General features: G+C 36.1%; 1 protein-coding gene across 3 annotated transcripts in view; it reads right to left on the reverse strand.

Moving 5' to 3' along the window:
- The window catches only part of FAR1 (fatty acyl CoA reductase 1), a 75,806-nt gene that overhangs the window by 25,082 nt on the left and 29,508 nt on the right, over positions 1-21,216 (reverse strand). For all 3 annotated transcript variants that reach the window (XM_010830580.1, XM_010830577.1, XM_010830578.1), the window contains exons 2-3: positions 18,519-18,714; positions 10,685-10,860 (exon numbers count right to left, since the gene is read on the reverse strand). In XM_010830580.1, coding sequence (XP_010828882.1) covers positions 10,685-10,860; positions 18,519-18,707 — 365 coding nt within the window. In that variant the 5' untranslated portion in view covers positions 18,708-18,714. The remainder of the gene's footprint in view (positions 1-10,684; positions 10,861-18,518; positions 18,715-21,216) is intronic.

The raw sequence follows: 21,216 nt of genomic DNA on the forward strand, positions 1-21,216 counted from the left end.
AAGTTGGCTTAAAGCTCAACATTCAGAAAACAAAGATCATGGCATCTGGTCCCATCACTTCATGGCAAATACATGGGGAAACAGTGGCAGGCTTGATTTTTGGGGGCTCCAAAATCACTGCAGATGGTGATTGCAGCCATGCAATTAAAAGATGCTTACTCCTTGGAAGGAAAGTTATGACCAACCTAGATAGCATATTGAAAAGCAGAGATATTACTTTGCCAACAAAGGTCCATCTAGTCAAGGTTATGGTTTTTCCAGTGGTCATGTATGGATGTGAGAGTTGGACTGTCAAGAAAGCTGAGCATCAAAGAATTGATACTTTTGAACTGTGGTATTGGAGAAGACTCTTGAGAGTCCCTTGGACTTCATAGAGATCCAACCAGTCCATTCTAAAGGAGATGAGTCCTGGGTGTTCATTGGAGGGACTGATGCTAAAGCTGAAACTCCAATACTTTGGCCACCTCATGTGAAGAGTTGACTCATTGGAAAAGACTCTGATGCTGGGAGGGATTGGGGGCAGGAGGAGAAGGGGGCGACAGAGGATGAGATGGCTGGATGGCATCACCGACTAGATGGACATGAGTTTGAGTGAACTCCGGAAGTTGATGAGGGACAGGGAGGCCTGGCGTGCCGTGATTCATGGGGTTGCAAAGAGTTGGACACAACTGAGCGACTGAACTGAACTGAAAAGTCACTCAGGCACTCCGACCTGTGTACTCATCAGTAAAGGAGAACAGGTAAGAGACTACCTACTAAGATTTTATCTAAAATTAAATGAAAAAAAAAAAAAAAGCTTGCAAGTACTTAGCATTATTCCTAACGTAGTTCCAAAATAGGCATTTAAAAAATATTACTTAAAGGGTGAGTAGTTTTCGCAATCTATTATTTGCATGCTAAGTCACTTCAGTTGTGTCTCTTTGCAACCCTATGGACTGTAACCTGACAAGGTCTTCTGTCCATCGGATTCTCCAGGCAAGAATACTGGAGTGGGTTGCCATTTCCTCCTTCCGGGGGGTCTTCCAGACCCAGGGATCAAACCCATGTCTTTTATGTGTCCTGCATTGGCTAGTGGATTCTTTACCACTAGCATCATCTGGGAAGCCCACTTTATATTATACTTCCGTTTATAACTTATTTGAGGGGGAAAAATGTTGAAATACTCAAAACCAGTATACTGTGAAAAAAACTGGCAAAGTTAATACAGTGTTGGTGACACTATAAGCTGATACAACTGATCTGAAAGAGATTACAATAAAGCACCAGGAATTACAGAAATAACAGTTACTAATATAGTTAAACTACTGAAATTTTAACTGAGAGGAAAAACTTATTCTAACCCTAATTTTTCAAAAAGAAATCAAAATTTCCTAAATTTGTTGTTTCAGGGGATTTTTGGTTGCATTTTTGCTTTTGTTTTTTAATTCAAGTATACTTGATTTACAATGTTGTGTTAGTTTCTGGTGTACAGCTAAGTGATTCAGTTATATATATATATTAATATAAATATACTTCATATTCTTTTCCATTACGGTTTATTACAGGATATTGAATACAGCTGCCTGTGCTATATATTAGGCTGTTGTTGTTTATCCATTCTGCATATGAGAGTTTGCATCTGCTAGTCCCAAACTTTCATTTCAAACCCCCCCCACCCTTTGGCAACCACCAGTCTGTTCTCTATGTCTGTGAGTTTGTTTCATAGGTAAGTTCATTTCTGTCATACTTTAGATTCCACATATAAGTGATATCATACGGTATTCGTCTTTCTCTTTCTGACTTACTCCACTTAATACGATAATCTCTAGGTCCATCCATGTAGCTGCAAAAGGCATTATTTCATTCTTTTTTTATGGTTGAATAACATTCCATTGTATGTATATATACCCACCTTCTTTATTCATCTGTCAATGAACATTTAGGTTGTTTCCATGTCTTGGCTATTATAAATAGTGCTGCTATGGACACAGGGTTGCATATATCTCTTTGGATTATAGTTTTGTGCAGATATATGCACCCAGGAGTGGAACTGCTACACCATATGGCAAATCTATTTTTAGTTTTTTGAGGAACCTGCATACTGTTCTACAAAGAAATTAGCTGCACCAATTTACATTCCCACCAACAGAGTAGAAGGGTTCCCTTTATTCCCACACCCTCAGAAAAATTCCCTAAATTTGCTATACTAAGTAATAACATGAAATATCACATCATGAAAATTATATATGAAAAAGTCAGAAATACAGAAATTGTTTCAATAGGAAAATTATACATTTTATGCTTACATTTCATGGAACACTATATTTTCAAAGAGAAACCACAAGAAAGTTTTTTTTAAAAAATAAAAATAGTTTTGAGTTACATTTTCAATATTTAAGAAGAAAAAAACATCAACCATTCTTTTAAAAGGCCAGAATATGTCACAGATAGAATCTGGTCCACTTAACTGTAAAGTAGTGCTTTGATGCATATCACATTTGCAAAATAGTCGGAATGGGGAGGGTGCTGTTTTGGAAAAGGTATACAGAGAATATCCTATTACAGGTTTCTGAGGACAGGACAACAAGTTCTGGGTCACTAGGAACAAGAAATAATTTATGAGAAAAAACTCTTGGGTCTTATTTTTTCTCTTAATTTAATAGTATCTGAGAACCTATGGAAACAGAAGAAAAAATTTTTTTCAATGAAATAATCGGGTTGGGGTCTTACAATCATGAGTTTATCTTTTTCTTTCCTTATCTCAACTGAAGGAGGAAAATCTGTTTGAACAGATATCCAGCAAAAAAGACATTTCACAGAGAGGATACTGTCCACTAGACTGTAAGGCAATGTGCTATCTACTTTCCCATTTGCAAAACAATCGTGGTAGGGAGAGTAATGTTTTGGAAGCAAGACACAAAGGATATTTTGTTACAGGCTCCTGAGGATGGTGACAGAATTTCTGGGTCACTGAAAATAAGGAATAACTTTACAAAGGAAAAGTTCTGTGCTCTGTCTGCTCACCTCTTACCATTCATCTGCAACTGAGAGCCCAAACCTGAAGGCATTTTGTGCCCACATAAATAACTCTTAATATCCCTGCCAGGCTAGTATCCTCACTCTTGTTTTACCATTGAGATCCTGACATGTTAGATCTGAAAGCATTCAGTAGTGTTAAACAAAAATAAAAGTTCTCACTAGGTTTTGGTTATATGAATTCTTAAATGCATTTTATGTAACACTGGCTTTTGGTGGGGAGAGCAAAATGAACAAATCTTTGTAATAATGGTCCATCATAAATGCAGACACAGAAATCATTTCAATAAAGGAGAAACCTCAACTTGAACAGCTAATAAATTTTCTTATTCACCTGTCTTCTATATTGGGTTGTTCAAAATCTGTGTTGATAACACCTCTAAGACATAGACCAGGGACTCATCCTTGGAATGACTGACACTGGTTGAGTTATTAAAAATGCAGACTGTTCGACCTCATCCTTAGACACTCTCCAATGTCTAAACTGAGTCCTGGGAAACTACATTTTCAATAAATTACCCAGGCCATTGTGATCTCTCCCTCACCACTCTCCTATGTCTGATAAAATACTACCTACATCACTGATTACAAAAATACTACCTACATTACTGATTTCATCACCAATGCTGCTGATTTTTCTTTTTAACTTAGTGAAGATATAGAAACAGATGTCGAGGGGCCAATTAATCGACCAAGGCAGGGGACCCAGACATCTGTCATTTAAATCACATCCTGCTGCTGCTAATTCGCTTCAGTCATGTCCGACTCTATGCGACTCCATAGACGGCAGCCCACCAGGCTCCGCCGTCCCCGGGATTCTCCAGGCAAGAACACTGGGATGGGTTGCCATTTCCTTCTCCAATGCATGAAAGTGAAAAGTGAAAGTGAAGTCGCTCAGTTCTGTCCAACTCTGAGTGAACCCATGGACTGCAGCCTACCAGGCTCCTCCGTCCATGGGGTTTTCCAGGCAGAAGTACTGGAGTGGGGTGCCACTGCCTTCTCCAAATCACATCCTATTTTCTGCCCTAATTTTAAAGATTTCTTTCCTTCTACTAACCCTGGGGTTTTTCATTTCTTCCTTTTCTAGTTGCTTTAGGTGTAGAGTTAGTTTATTTATTTGACGTTTTTCTTATTTCTTGAGGTATGCCTGTATTGCTATGAACCTTCCTCTTAGCACTGCTTTTACAGTTTCCCACAGGTTTTGGGTTGTTCTGTTTTCATATTCATTTGTTTCTATGCATATTTTGATTTCCTTTTTGATTTCTTTTGTGATTTGTTGGTAACAAAAGAGAGCATAGCAAAAATTAATAAGCCAAAAGCTGGTTCTTTGAGAAGATAAATAAAATTGACAAACCATTAACCAGGCTCATCAAGAAACAAAGGGAGAAAAATCAAATCAATATAATTAGAAATGAAAATGGAGATAACAACAGACATTATAGAAATACAAAGGATCATAAGAGACTACTATCAGCAAATATATGCCAATAAAGTGGACAACTTGGAAGAAATGGACAAATTCTTAGAAAGGTACAACTTTCCAAAACTGAAACAGGAAGAAATAGAAAATCTTAACAGAACCATCACAAGCATGGAAATGGAAACTCTAATCAGAAATCTTCCAACAAACAAAAGCAAACAAACAAGGACCTTCCAACAAACAAGGACCAGACGGCTTCACAGCTGAATTCTACCAAAAATTTAGAGAAGAGCTAACACCTATCCTACTCAAACTCTTCCAGAAAACTGCAGAGGAAGGTAAACTTCCAAACTCATTTTATGAGGCCACCATCACCCTAATACCAAAACCTGACAAAGATGACACAAAAAGAAAACTACAGGCCAATATCACTGATGAACATAGATGCAAAAATCCTTAACAAAATTCTAGCAAACAATATCCAACAACATATTAAAAAGATCATGCATCATGACCAAGTGGGCTTTATCCCAGGGATGCAAGGATTCTTCAATATCTGCAAATCAATCAATGTAATACACCACATTAACAAATTGAAAAATAAAAACCATATGATTATCTCAATAGATGCAGAGAAAGCCTGTGACAAAATTCAGCATCCATTTATGATAAAAACCCTCCAGAAAGCAGGAATAGAAGGAACATACCTCAACATAATAAAAGCCATACATGATAAACCCACAGCAAACATTATCCTCAATGGTGAAAAATTAAAAGCATTTCCCCTAAAGTCAGGAACAAGACAAGGGTGCCCACTCTCACCACTATTTTCAACATAGTTTTGGAAGTTTTGGCCACAGCAATCAGAGCAGAAAAAGAAATAAAAGGAACCCAAATTGGAAAAGAAGAAGTAAAACTCCCACTGTTTGCAGATGACATGATTCTCTACCCAGAAAACCCTAAAGACTCCACCAGAAAAGTACTAGAGCTAATTAATGAATATAGTAAAGTTGCAGAATATAAAATCAACACACAGAAATCCCTTGCATTCCTATACACTAATAATGAGAAAATAGAAAGAGAAATTAAGGAAACAATTCCATTCACCATTGCAATGAAAAGAATAAAATACTTAGGAATATATCTACCTAAAGAAACTAAAGACCTATATATAGAAAACTATAAAACACTGGTGAAAGAAATCAAAGAGGACACAAATAGATGGAGAAATATACCATGTTCATGGATCAGAAGAATCAATATAGTGAAAATGAGTATACTACCCAAAGCAACCTATAGATTCAATGCAATCCCTATCAAGCTACCAACAGTATTTTTCACAGAGCTAGAACAAATAATTTCACAATTTGTATGGAAAGACAAAAAACCTTGATAGCCAAAGCTATCTTGAGAAAGAATGAAACTGGAGGAATCAACCTGCCTGACTTCAGGCTCTACTACAAAGCCACAGTTATCAAGACAGTATGGTACTGGCACAAAGACAGAAATATAGACCAATGGAACAAAATACAAAGCCCAGAGATAAATCCATGCACCTATGGACACCTCATCTTTGACAAAGGAGGCAAGAATATACAATGGAGAAAAGACAATCTCTTTAACAAGTGGTGCTGGAAAAACTGGTCAACCACTTGTAAAAGAATGAAACTAGAACACTTTCTAACACCATACACAAAAATAAACTCAAATGGATTAAAGATCTAAACCTAAGACCAGAAACTATAAAACTCCTAGAGGAGAACATAGGCAAAACACTCTCTGACATAAATCACAGCAGGATCCTCTATGACCCACCATCAAGAATATTGGAAATAAAAGCAAAAATAAACAAATGGGACCTAATTAAAATTTAAAGCTTCTGCACAACAAAGGTGGAGAAGGCGATGGCACCCCACTCTGGTACTCTTGCCTGGAAAATCCCATGGATGGAGGAGCCTGGTGGGCTGCAGTCCATGGGGTCCCTAGGAGTCGGACACGACTGAGCGACTTCACTTTCACTTTTCACTTTCATGCATTGGAGAAGGAAATGGCAACCCACTCCAGTGCTCTTGCCTGGAGAATCCCAGGGACGGGGGAGCCTGGTGGGCTGCCATCTATGGGGTCACACAGAGTCAGACACGACTGAAGTGACTTAGCAGTAACAGCAGCAGCACAACAAAGGAAACTATGAGCAAGGTGAAAAGGCAGCCTTCAGAATGGGAGAAAATAATAGCAAATGAAGCAACTGACAAATAATTAATCTCAAAAATATACAGGCAGCTCCTGCAGCTCAATTCCAGAAAAGTAAACGACCCAATCAAAAAATGGGCCAAAGAACTAAACAGACAATTCTCCAAAGAAGACATACAAATGGCTAACAAACACATGAAAAGATGCTCAACATCACTCATTATCAGAGAAATGCACATCAAAACCACTATGAGGTACCATTTCACACCAGTCAGAATGGCTGCTATCCAAAAGTTTACAAGCAACAAATGCTGGGGAGGGTGTGGAGAAAAGGGAACCCTCTTACACTGTTGGTGGGAATGCAAACTAGTACAGCTACTATGGAGAACAATGTGGAGATTCCTTAAAAAACTGGAAACAGAACTGCCATAGGACCCAGCAATCCCACTGCTGTGCATACACACCGAGGAAACCAAAATTGAAAGAGACAGATGTACCCCAATGTTCATCGCAGCACTGTTTATAATAGCCAGGACATGGAAGCAACCTAGATGTCCATCAGCAGATGAATGAATAAGAAAGCTATGGTACATACACACAATGGAGTATTACTCAGCCATTAAAAAGAAAACATTTGAATCAGTTCTAATGAGGTGGATGAAACTGGAGCCTATTATACAGAGTGAAGTAAGCCAGAAAGAAAAACACCAATACAGTATAATAACGCATATATATGGAATTTAGAAAGATGGTAATGATAACCCTGAATTCGAGACAGCAAGAGACATATGTATAGAACAGTCGTTTGGATTCTGTGGGAGAGGGCGAGGGTGGGATGATTTGGGAGAATGGCACTGAAACATAATATTATTATATGTGAAACGAATCACCAGTCCAGGTTCGATATATGAGACAGGGTACTCGGGGCTAGTGCACTGGGATGAATGACCCAGAGGGATGGGATGGGGAGGGAAGTGGGACAGAGGTTCAGGATGGGGAACACATGTACACCTGTGGCATATTCAAGTCAATGTATGGCAAAACCAATTCAATACTGTAAAGTAATTAGCCTCCAATTAAAGTAAATAAATTTATATTAAAAAAATAAAATAAGTCACATCCTAGGTTCTTCCTAAAAATGAGGATTCCCGGTTATTATCTCAAAACTACAGGATTTGAATTTGGCAAACACAGTCCAAGATTCTGCATTTTTAACACATTCTCCAGTAATTCTTAAGCTGCATAACACACTCTAAAGTTTGAGTATCAATGCCCTTAAACTCAACAGTTTCTTAATGTTTTCTAATTATGGATCTTTACTTCCACTCCTTTCGGAACACCTACTCTCATATTCCTACCCTGGGCCTTCTTACCCCAAACTGTTCCATCTCTAAAACCTCATACTGTCAATTTTCCCCACACCACATTATCTGTCCTTCCATTTCTGCACTTAATCCTGTTTTACATTCTCATCATGGTCTCTAGTCTCTTGATACTTCTTTACTCCCAACTCCATTGGCCCTGCCTACCCTCACTTTCCTTAATACTTAAGGGATGCCAGACTATGATCAACTATTTAAGTAACTCCCTTTTTTATCCTCAATATCACTCTCTCCTTTTGTCAGTATTTCTTTATAATTCCTAATCTTGATTCCATTTCTCCCCACTTCAAGATTTATAGACCACCATATGTGAAAAATAAATGAGCTCTGCTACCTCTCAATTAGCATAGCACTTTAACATATGCTCTTCAGTAACTCCACATTTTCTATTTTATGCTTATTTAAGCATATTCTATTAGCCTGTATGGACTTTGCAAATAGGATTTGTGCACAATTTATTCTGATTTATCCAAACATATAGTTTGGGGAGTAAAATCTAGATTTTTTTGCCCTGGAAGTAAAGGCTTTGAACCATTTTTTTTTTTTATGAGCTAACATAAAAAGTGGCTATAAAGAATAGTTGCTCTGAAGCAACAAAGGTTTACTGTATAGCACAGGGAACCACATACAGTCAATATCTTGTAACAATCTATAATGGAAAATAATCTTAAAAATAATATATGTGTATATGAATAACTGAATCACCTTGCTGTGCACTTGAAACATGGTAAGGCAACTAGATTTCAATAAAATATATATTAAGAAAAAAATACATAAAAATGCTAACCATTAAAAAAAAGAATAACTGCTCTGTAAAAAGTAGTTATGTCAACCTACAGTATTTTAGAATGTTGTAATATCACCACTTAGACGTCAATATCCATTAAAACTGCTTCATAGAAAACAGTAATTTCAATGTAACAACTGGGATTAGGTGAATAAACATACATGCCTTGGCAAGGAAGGAAAGAACAATAAATGTTCATCAATCTCTAGTGAAAGAACAAATAATAATAATAAATTTTCCCTTTTGTTAATGGTAATGTTGCTTATCCTAAGGGGAAGACAAAGAGGAAAGAAAATGTTTGCCCCAAAAGTATTACACTTGGGTCCTTTTCATAAGGCTATTTAGATGAGTTTCACCTGAATGAATTTTGCCTGTTTGCAAAACAATATCCCTTTTGAAAACATCTAGTTTTCCCTTTGAGGATTATACCACAATTATCAAGTATGAATATACCTTTTTCCTCAAAACACTTTCCTAATGTTATGTGAACTCTTTTTTGGTTATGAAAAACATGAAAGCTAGAATAAGGGAAAATACCCAATAGATTGACTATTTCATAATAAAAACCCACCTATAATCACACTATCCAAATATAATACCTGGCCAATATTAAAAGATATGTATGTAAAACATGTATGTATACACACATATTTTATGAAAATAAGATTATACTAAGTTCTAATAAGATTCTTTTGTCACTTCTGAATCTTGAACACATAACTGCTGCATAAAAAGAACTAAAAAGTAAATAAGTAATTATCACCAGATCATAAAGGATAAAGCCAAGATTAGAACCAAGGTATGTAATTCCAAAGTTCATGCCTTTTCCACTACATAGTGCTATCTCAGCTTCCTCAAGTATAAAATGGATTTGCCCATTATATAAAGGTGGGTAATGTAAGCACGGAATGAAATAATGAGTGAGAAAACACCTTGAAACTATAAAACATTGTTACAGAAACATAAGGGACTATTAATCATTTCCCTCACCTGAAATATAAGCAGAACTCACTGTAATGTTTTGGTGCTGAACTGTCATGTCACACAGTGTCAATTAAGGTTTGCACTTCTACAGACAATATGGGGGATAATCTCAAAGTCCTTTATAATCAGAACTGAACTTAAAAACTTTTTAAGAAGCCCTTCAAGAAATCATGAAACCTAAAAAATATACACCATTCTAACCGATCTAAGACCATATAATTAGATTTATATTATAAAACTGTATATAACATCAAAAGTGCCCTGAATTAAGCATCATTATTTGAATTGCATATATGTGAGACTTTTTAAAACATAGTGACCATTTGGAAAGCTATGTTTTTTCTTGAAACAGGTATCTTGAAGGAAGTCCAAACTGTTTTTAAAGTAAACCTATATCCAATGTACCCTATTTACAGTGATACCAACATTTTAAAACAAAAACAAGGTATGACTTCAATGTATAAGCCATTTTTTCTTTCTCTGCAAAACCTGAGCCCAACTACTTAATACTTAATATCAGATCAATATGTGTGAAGTAGAAAAATAAGGCTGCTGGAGAATACACTTCTGAAAGAATGGAGGGAAAAGGAAATAAACACTATTAGTTGTTAAGACTAATACTCCTACCCAAGGTAAAGTTCTTTCTTCTAATCCACACTTCCCATTTGCTTTCTCCCTGCCCCATATTTAAATTCACAGCAACTACTTCTAAGAAACATACACTAGCAATCCCATGTTTTTAACTGTTAAGAGAAGGAAAATTCTTTTAACATGCTGTAGGATACTGAAAGCTACAATAGAGAGCAAACATTTTCAAAACATTTTCAAAATGACTAACAAGTAGAATTCAAATTAGATCTTTTAACTATGCTGCAGTTCAAATATCATACAAATACCTTTACTTACCTCAAATTTTCATTAAATCTTACTGTAGCTGCACAGTGGAATATAATATTAGTAGAATCTATGATGATCTCTTTATCTTCTTCACTAAGAGCCAGTTTAGGTTGGGTGAGTTCACTGTTGATTGCTATAATTTTCTCCCTAAAATCTGGATTTTCATCTCTCAATCTGTCAAAAAGCTATCAAAGGAGAAAAACATTTTAGGGCAGTATTTTTCAACTTTCTAAAATCCATCATCACCATCTTCTCCCCCAAGGATCAGTATATTTTAGATTTCAACTATGCAAATCCTAAGGTTGCTTAAATTGCTATCATTCTGTATGGAAACTACTATCCCCATTTTACAGATGAGGAATCTGAGAAACAGAGAGGTCAAGTAACTCACCAAGGACACAGAGGTAGCAGTTTGCAAAGTTAAATTTTAACTGTTTATGCCTTTTTTCATCAGGCTGTATGATCCCTCAGCACAGACATAAGCAGTACATTTATCAGATCAATGTTTAAAATGATCAGATTTCTAAAATCCAAACCTTATCACTTTTTTTTTTTGGCTGTAGTCCTCTTTAGCAGATTAGAGTAAAATGCCATTAACTACACTCTACCTCAAATCTTAGAAAAATTTTAAAGTGGAAAAAAAAGAAGTATATTAAAGGAAAAAAAGTTTTTAAGGAAATATTAAGATCAGAAGCTGGAAAAACCTGTGAAATATCATATATATAGGATTCTAATTTGAAAATAGAAAATTCAATATTCCTTAGATATATTCAAAGGAATAAATTTAACTAGAGAATCAGTCAGATCCCAAGATGGTTACAGTACAAACATACATTCAACTGTGAGTCAAATTTAATTTTTTACCCCAGATTTTATAGATGAGACCTCCAGATCATTGTTCTATTACACCCTGACTCTCCAATCCATTTAAAATCCATACTTGTAGTTTAAGCAGAGAGTCTTAAATCTGGGGCAAAAAAAAAGTCTATAAAACACACAAGGCACTCACTTTTACCTTCCTATATGATTTTTAGTAAGTAATAGTCTTCTCCACCTTTAGCTAATGACTTCAATATTACTGTTCTTATAGTAATTAATAAAATACTTACTAAGCGTTTCAGATAAAATGAGTACTTTCCATACACTGAGAAAACAAGAAAATGACCTTTGTCTCAAGTTATTTAGAATCTTATAGGAAAAATTAAACAAGGAAACAGTTAAAATATAGTGTTATAAGTAATAAAACAGGGCTAACACAACGGTGTTATGAGTCTGTACGGGAGCAACAACTTGTCCTGATGGGGAAGGACTTGAGATTATAAAGTAGAAGAACAGTGTTTCGGGCAGAGAAAGTGTTACATATAACCACATAAGAGTAATAGAGCGTTTATGTTTGGGAAATTAAAAATGACTCAGTAAGACTTGGCCAATGACAGGAGAAGGAATAAAGAATACAAACTCCATGTAGACAGGGACCACATCTATTGTGCTCAGCACACAGGCCCCAGATAACAGAGTGCTGATAAACATTTGTTATGTGAATAAACTCATTAGGTGGAAAACACTGGAAGAATACCTATGGAGAGGAGTTCAGTTTTGTTCATGTTGACTGTAAAGTGTCAATGAGACTCCACAGAAGATCAATGCCATAGAGGTAACTGGCTCTGTGGGTCCTGAGTTCAGGGAAGAGAGAATCAGATTACTGATTCTATAAACCACACATGTAGCCCTAGGAGAATATCCCTCAGTAGCAACAGTGATGAGCACCCAAGGTCCAGACTACATGAAGCTTTTTCCAAATCTATTTTAAAATACAATCGTTCATCTCACATACAACAGAAGGTGCTGAGTAATCACCTAACTGGACCTAGTAAGAAGAGATCTAGGCCTGGGACAAATTCTGAAGAATATTTAAGGGGCTAGCAGAGAAAAAGGAGCCTGAGATATAACCAGAAAAGTACTTTTAACACATTGAATTCACTTTTTCATTCTCCCAGACTGCCAATGACCTTTAATTCCTCTTCATATTAGACATCTCCACTACCACCAAGAATTGATCATGCTGCTTCACAAGTTACATCTCAAACTTGATGCTCTTCCCTTCTCTAGCCACCATGTTGTTATTCAAAGCCATTTTTTCCAATATTTTTAACCCATGGTACCCCAATTAGTTCCTACTTTACTAAGTCCACGAATGCTCTCTTTAATGTACTTTCTTCTCTTTCCAGAATTTATTTCATGGTCAGCTATTTTAATTCAATCCTTGCCAGCAATGAGATTTATTTTCCACGGGACATTGCTGCATATCACTTCTCAAGCCAGGGCAATTTTAGCCCCCGGGGAACATTTGGTGATGTCTAAAAGACAATTTTGCCTTGTCACAACTGGGATGGTGAGGAAAGGGAGCTGCTGGCATTTAGTGGGCACAGGCCAAGAATGCTGACCACCCTACAATGCATAGGACAGCTCCCCACAATAAAGAATTAACTCTCCTAAAATGTGAAGAGTGCTGAAGTTGAGAAATTCTGCTAGAAGACAATGTCATACTACAGTAAATGCCCTACGCTTATGCTCTTTTATTCCTGTTTCAAAATCATAGTAGACTCTATTTAAATGTTTAACAACTTTAAGTGTACATATTAATTGCTGCTTGATATAAAAAGAACTCATTTTATTGATTTAGCAGCTACGCTATATATACGTGAGAATGAATGACCCTAGGAATAATCAGTAGGATGTGCCAGGGCGAATTAAAAAACATGATATAATATTTTAAGGCATAAAATAAAATGACATAATTTTATACAGTATTGTAGTCAAATATTTAAACAAATACTTGAGGACTGTATGATCCCTCAGCACAGACGTAAGCAGTATATATATGTTTAAAATGATCAGATTTCTAAAATCCAAACCTTATCACTTTTTTTTTTTTTTTGATTGTATTGTAGTCCTCTTTAGCAGATTAGAGTAAAATAATGGCCATATGTTTAAACTAAAAAAGTTAAATGAAATTTCAGGCTTTGAGTAGAAAATAATCATTTCCTTTACAAATAAGGCTTACTGATGAGGAAAAATTTTAGAAGCATTACCCTGGAGACTCCAGAGAAGATGCCCAACTCTTTCACATTTTACTTAGGCCCTCAATTCCAACTAAGACATCAGCTTCAATAATTGCTCCTATCCAATCTCTCCTAACACCTCTACACTCTCTCTTCCTCAACCCACTTCTTAAAAACACTGTAGACTGTAGGTTCCATTAAAGGAACGACTCTTACTTATTCCTGAATTCAACCCTTTATATCAAGTCAAATGCCCAGCACTCAGCAGGCACAAAAAATGTTTTCTGAAAAATAAAAAGTGAGTAAGAATAAATAACCTCTCAATAGAGGAAAAAAGTGTGTTGGGAAACAATTATTAGTGGTTATACCAATTATAGGGGTTCCCTGGTGGCTCAATCAGTAAAGAGTCTACCTGCAGCACAGGAGACCTGGGTTCAATCCCCGGGTTGGGAGGATCCCCTGGAGACGGAAATAGCAACCCACTCCAGTATTCCTGCCTGGAGAATCCCATGGACAGAGGAGCCTGGCAGGCTACAGTCCATGGGGTCACAAGAGTCAGACATGACTTAGCGACTAAACCATCATACCAATTATAATTATTACCAATTATAAGTGGTTCATAATAAAACATGAGTAAACAAATGGCAGAGACGGCAACAAAACACATAAGCAGGCATTATTACATAAAATAGGCCTTGTGGTCTTAAAGCCCCCTTGATGCCTCCCTGTTCGAAAGTTTTAAGGGAATTTTTACTGCCAATCTTGGGTTCAAATTAATTTTGGATACCTGCAAAAGTCAGCTCTCTCCTTAAAGCATAAAGATTTTTGCCCCTATTGGTATATCCCTAAGAATGTGCCAGAAGGCTGTCCCTAAATGGTCTAAGCAACACTGCACCCTCTTAATCTGCAGCAGTTCTCAAAGTGTGTTAAGTTCCTAGGCGTCTCTCAGACTATTTTAGGTATTTCACAAAGTCAAAACTATTTTCATAACAAAACTAAAACATTATTTATTTTTCACTTTCGTTCTCTCACAAGTATAGAGAAGAATTTTCCAAAGCTACATTTGTGATGATATTATCACTCTTGATGGCTAATGGAATGTGTGCTTGTACATATATTTTCTTCCTTTAAAAATGTCTCTGGTTTAGAATCTACTATGATAAATGTCAGTAAGATATTTGAAACAAAACCTCACAAGAACAAAACCTTTTTGAAGTTCTCAATAATTTTTAAGAGTATAAAGGGGTATAGAGACCAAAAGTTTAAGAATCATTGCTTTAAATCATTGAAGAATCTTTCAACCTATTTGGAGGATATGAAAAAATACAGCGATGAGGTAATAATACTATCTGCTACACACTGCAGTCAATGTACATTATCAAATAATTTGCTCAAGAGTTAACAATTAAAAGTCACTTGGAAAAAAAGCTATAAATTATATCATGTTTTTTAAAAACATCCTTATACTAGGCTACCAAATAGTTTTAATTTTAAAATGACATTGAATACGGCTGAGTCAATCTCAGCTCTCACAAAAAAACTGAAAATGAACTTTGCACCTACCACACTTTAAGAAGGCAGATTCTTCAATCATAGCTATTATATAGCTAGGTTTTGTGGTGGTAAATACTTAAGTATTAACTCACATCTTTTTTATTGTCTGTACAGAATCTAGCCATGAAATTAAGACGCTTGCTCCCTGGAAGAAAAGCTATGACAAACCTAGACAGTGTGTTAAAAAATAGAGACATCATTTCACCCAAAAAATGTCCATATAGTCAAAGCTATGGTTTTTTCAATAGTTATGTATGGATGTGAGAGTTGGACCATAAAGAAGGCTGAGTGCCAAAGAACCAATGCTTTCAAATTGTGGTAATGGAGAAGACTCTTGAGAGTCCCTTGGACTGTAAGGAGATCAAACCAGTCAATCCTAAAGGAAATCAATCCTGAATATTCATTGGAAGGACACTGATGCTGAAGCTGAAGTTCCAATATCTGTCCGCTTGATGTGAAAAGCTGACCTTTGGAAAACACTATGCTGAGAAAGACTAAAGGCAAAAGGGGAAGGGGGCAGCAAAGGATGAGATGGTTAGATACCATCACCAACTCTATGGACGTGGATTTGAGCAAACTCCAAGAGATAGTGGAGAACAGAGCAGCCTGGTGTGCTCCAGTCCATGGGGTCACAAAGAGTTGGACACAACTCAGAGACTGAACACCACCTCTAATATAGAGTAGGACTCATATATCTTAATGAAAGGAAGGGCAAAGGGGAAGAACACAAGTGCCTGGGAGTCTGTGGCAACGGGGAGAATATTAGTAGAGTATAACTACCCTTGTGAGCTATATAGTCACTGAGTAGCCCTCAAAGAGCTAGATTTGTTTTTTAAAACTAATTCAGGGAAAAGAAGTTTTTCTAGTTGAAGTAAGGACTATTTAAAGTTTTCATGTGGAGACAAACTTAATAAACACTGGGATAAAATTAAGTATTATTTTTATTCTTTAATGTCTTACTAATAGTTTCAAATAATTTATTTTTAAAAGGAAAAACTAGTATTAATTTACATCTTACTATTAAAACCCTGTGAGTCTAGAACTACCTCTTAATGAATAAGAGGAAAATACAAACAAGAAAAACATGAATGCTTCACAAAAGAAAAAAGTTTATCCTTCTGAATCAAAATTATATTTGAATGGAAATCATTTCCAAACAATATAACACCTTGGTAAAGAAAAAATTCTAAATATATCAATAATTTAACCTTTTCTTAATTTATCCTAAATCATTGTACTGAACATTGGTGATTATATTTTATTATAATGCTATAATTTTAAGAAAATTAAAAGTTGTATTTAAACACTTCCACACTTCTGTACAGGTCTTACTCTGTATGGTGTTATCTTTTCTTTTAATTGATCTTCTGTTATCATACTTTGGGCTTCCCTGATAGCTCAATTGGTAAAGAATCCACATGCAATGCAACAACCCCACTTCAATTCCTGGATCAGAAAGATCCCCTGGAGAAGGGCTAGGCTACCCACTCTAGCATTCTTGGACTTCCTTGAGGCTCAGCTGGTAAAGAATCTGCCTGCAATGTGGAAAACCTGGGTTCGATCCCTGGGTTGGAAAGATCCCCTGAAGACGGAAAAGGCCACTCACTCCAGTATTCTGGCCTGGAGAATTCCATGGGCTGTATAGTTCATGGGATTGCCAAGAGTCAGACATGACTGAGCGGACATGACTGAGAGACTTTCCCTTTATCATACTTTATCTCTCCTAGGAGATAAGCTTCCCATTACTGCCCTAATCCATAAACTGACTCATTCCTGCTGTTGTTAACTCTGTTTTTCTCTGGTCTTCATCGACTTCTTTCTTGCTTTTGCCATCTTCTCTTTTAATTTTTGTGAAAAAGGTACCAAGTTTTTTGCCATCACCTTTGGGAAATTAAGCTATTTTCACTCAGCATGTACCAGCTACATTTACCAGTAAACTATCCAACTCTCAAGATTACTTTTCCCACTGAATCACAAAGCCTTCCATCATCTTTGCCTTACTTTCTTATCTACTGAGGAAATAATACTATAAAGTAGAAAGGAATTTATTGTCAAGTCATCTATGTTATATGTAGTATCTATTAGCTACACAACTTCTGAGACTCACTGTCCATATCTGCAAAATGGGATATATCAACATTTGTCCCTACCAGAGCATGAGCTCTAAGGTCCAATCATTAAAAGTTCACAAACACTGGCTCTAACACTAACTATATGACCTTGTAGAATGGGAGTAACACCAACACTTACCTTAAAGAGTTGCTGTAATAATTAAATACATATACAAAGTGTTTTGCACATAGTGCCTGGCACAAGGTAAGCACTCAATAAAGGTCAGCCACTATTAACTATGGATTTCTACTGAAAGATCAAACCAGAATGGAATATAAATTATTTCTAATAAATTATTTATGTATCAACTCTAAGAGAGCTGTTAATCTAGAATTAATCATCATATCTTTTGATACTTCTTAGCAATTCTGCTTCAGAGTAACTCAGATGTTTCTGGTTTTGGTCTTTTTTTTTTTTTTTTTTTTAATATAAGTCACAGCTGCCCTAGAAGGTTAAAAGGTACCAAATACCTACCTAGTAACTAAAAAATTACATAGCTACTATACCAAAGTTATTAACAACAAATGTCAGATAAATCCATTCATTTTGAGAAAATTCAAAAGCTTATGACCATGAAATAATTTTACTCCAGCTCATCTCCATTTTTTCCTCAGCAATGTTTTTCTAAAGGTTTAAATGTATGACATAGTCTGTATTCTATATGACCCTTCTGTCATGTTATTAGTCAAATAGGAGTATGTGATTTTGCCACTTCCTAATGCTTTCGTGGGGAGCAATTAGTGCTTACAAAATTTTAACTCTTGTCAAAGTATTGTGTCTCACAGCACAGTAAGAATTAGAAAGTAACTTTTAAGTATTATTATTCTGAAAACTATTTAAAGCATCTAGTAATTACAGATAACTTGCCTCAAGTATTCTAAAAACACATTAAACATATAACGTAAAGGTACTTTAGAAGGTACTTGTTATACAGTTTTATCATGGAGGAAAGCTTTTGTCTCCCTCCTACTGATCAGGACTCATATTCAGTTTACTGCCATTCTTATAGGACTTTCTGCTAATTTTTTTCAGGATACTAGGCTGTTGATGATTACAATAATATACACACAAACACACTCTTTTCTCTCTTCTTAGTGATTATTTTCCATACTTACCTTGCCACTAATGACTTCTTCTACTCGCTCCTGGGGTGTCTGTCCAGCTTTCTGCCTCACCAAAACATACACTGAATTCACTTTAGGACAAGACCTCAGCAACTTTTCCAGAAGTACCTTCCCTAGGAAACCAGTAGCTCCAGTGAGGAGGACATTCTTGCCTTCATAGTATTCTGGGATGGAAACCATTCTGATCCTAAAAAAAACATGACAAATAAGTATCAGTTCAAAGATTTATGCTAATTGTTATCTACTAAAAATCTCTTGGTATTCAAGTATTTTAAAGGACAGGCAAAAATCCAAGATGAATGTTAACAAAACAGAACACTATTAACTTTTGGTTCATTGTAGTAAGGTAGAAAGTACAACAAACTGCAACACTAGCTTCTAAACCTTCTTCCCCTGGATCACCTCAGTCAAGTCACTCACCTTCTCTGGGCCTGGGTTTCTTTAACACAGCTTGAACCAAGTGACCTATAAGAATTCCTTCAGCAATAGGAACCAAAATCTTCACTTAAACCTCAGTTAAACTCCAAACACAAATGAATGGTATTTCTCTGTCTCCAAAAGTATTTATAACACCAAATAGAGGTCAGCAGCAAGACTCAATTCCTTAGCTTGTATAACATGGTGAGGTGTCATATTCACCTATCATCACCAGTTGAAACAAGAGGTAACACCAAGTCCTTTCTTTTATATGTCTGTAGTGATAACATATCCAAAAGGTACTTAAGTCTCCTTTTAAAAAAAGTCCTAGTAAGAAATATATAGGCTGAGTTATCTTCCTTACCCAAATTCCACTGAAACAGGAGAAAACAGAGTGAGTATGCTAAGAGAACAAACAAATAAAAGAACCAGAGTTAAGTGGAAAAACCAAGATGCAGAAAGATTCATGCAGTATGTCACTATTTAAGGTTCAAACATATTTAAAAGAATGCCATTTATTGTTTAGAAATGCACACACATGATAATCTTTATGGGTGCATTAGAGACAGTGTAACACAATCAGACAAGAGAATGAGGAGCTTCAACTGTATTTGTGTTTTATTTAAGCTAAGAAATAGATACATGTATTTTACCCCTAAATTTCTCACAATTATAAAAAAATTAATTACATTCTGAAAACTGATTAACAAGCAGTAAGAAAAGAAGGAAGATAGGAAAAAATAAATGAGACTAAAATGATAGAAAAGTCACAGCAGAAGAAATAAAACCTAAGCAAAACAAACATAGGAAAGGACCAAAATGAGGTAAGAACTATCTCAATCCTCTAAAGAGAAAAACCCAAGTTCAGGATCAAGAAGCTAAATTAAAGCATAGAGTAATCAAGGTAACTAAAGGTTGCTCAGAGAAAAGCAGAGCCACTCCCAACAGTCTTACTTCCTCTATAAACTTTGGCTCCTGACTTAGTACCCAGAACTGCTGAGAACACCCAGCACGGGCACCAGGGATGAAAGAGAAGGAAGGCTGAGCTTGAAGCCGCTCTTAACATCCACAAATGCAGGCAGGGAAGACGGGGCATTGAGAGAAACAAAAACAACCAAAACAAAAGAAGTCTTCAGAGCACTGGATCCCCAGAAATAAATTTTAGGTCCCCAGGCTATCTGAATGCTGCTGGCCCTTAAAACAAATTCATACAGAGCTCTCAGTAATTCCACTTGGAGAGAAAGCTCTCTTGGAAAAACAGACTTCAGAAAACTGAGAGGAAGCCAGTATCAGCTACCAAAATCAACCATTCTAGTCCTTCATAAATATGGATAACTAAGGATCATCAAATATTTAAGAAAATTAAGAAGGACCAACATGAAAAGCAACAGAATCAATCACAAAGAACACTAAAGAAGTAAAAAATTAAAAGAAAATTTAAATTCTAATAAATACCCTCTAAGTCATTCAACAAGAATACTGCCCATCCATCAAATAATAAACTACTATGAAAAAGGAATACAGAATAAGAAAGCACTGGAAATCATAAATGCAAATGTGTGTAGAAAATTCAATCAATACGTAAGTAACTATCAGAATTACCAAGTGAATTTAAAAAGGTCACCAGTTATAAAGTTTATATATATATATATATAAAAAAGTGCATCTCTATACACCAGCAAAACACAGGAAACAAAGTTAAAAAAAAACTATACCACTTATAATACCATACAAAAGCCCTGAAAATTATGGACAATAACAACTAGCAATTGATAAGGATATAGAGAAACTAGAACTCCTGTACACTGATGAAGAGAATGAAAAATGATTCAGCTGATGATAGGAAAGTTTGGCAGTTTCTCAAAAAGTTAAACACATACTTATCATGACTCTGCAATTCCACTCCTAGGAGGTGGTTGTTTAGTCCCTCAGTCATGTTCAACTCTTTTGACCTAATGGACTGCAGCACACCAGGCATCCCTGTCCATCACCAACTCCTGGAGCCTACTCAAACTCATGTCCATCGCATCGGTGATGCCACCCAACCATCTCATCCTCCGTCGTCCCCTTCTCCTCCTGCCTTCAATCTTTCCCAGCATCAGGGTCTTTTCCAATGAAATGTTCTTCACATCAGGTGGCCAAAGTATTGGAGTTTCAGCTTCAACATCAGTCCTTCCAATGAATATTTAGGACTGATTTCCTTTAGGATTGACAGGTTAGATCTACTCGCTGTCCAAGGGACTCTCAAGAGTCTTCTCCAGCACCACAGTTT

Source organism: Bison bison, unplaced genomic scaffold, assembly GCF_000754665.1.
Source record: "Bison bison bison isolate TAMUID 2011002044 unplaced genomic scaffold, Bison_UMD1.0 scf7180017864518, whole genome shotgun sequence".
Classification (NCBI taxonomy): domain Eukaryota; kingdom Metazoa; phylum Chordata; class Mammalia; order Artiodactyla; family Bovidae; genus Bison; species Bison bison.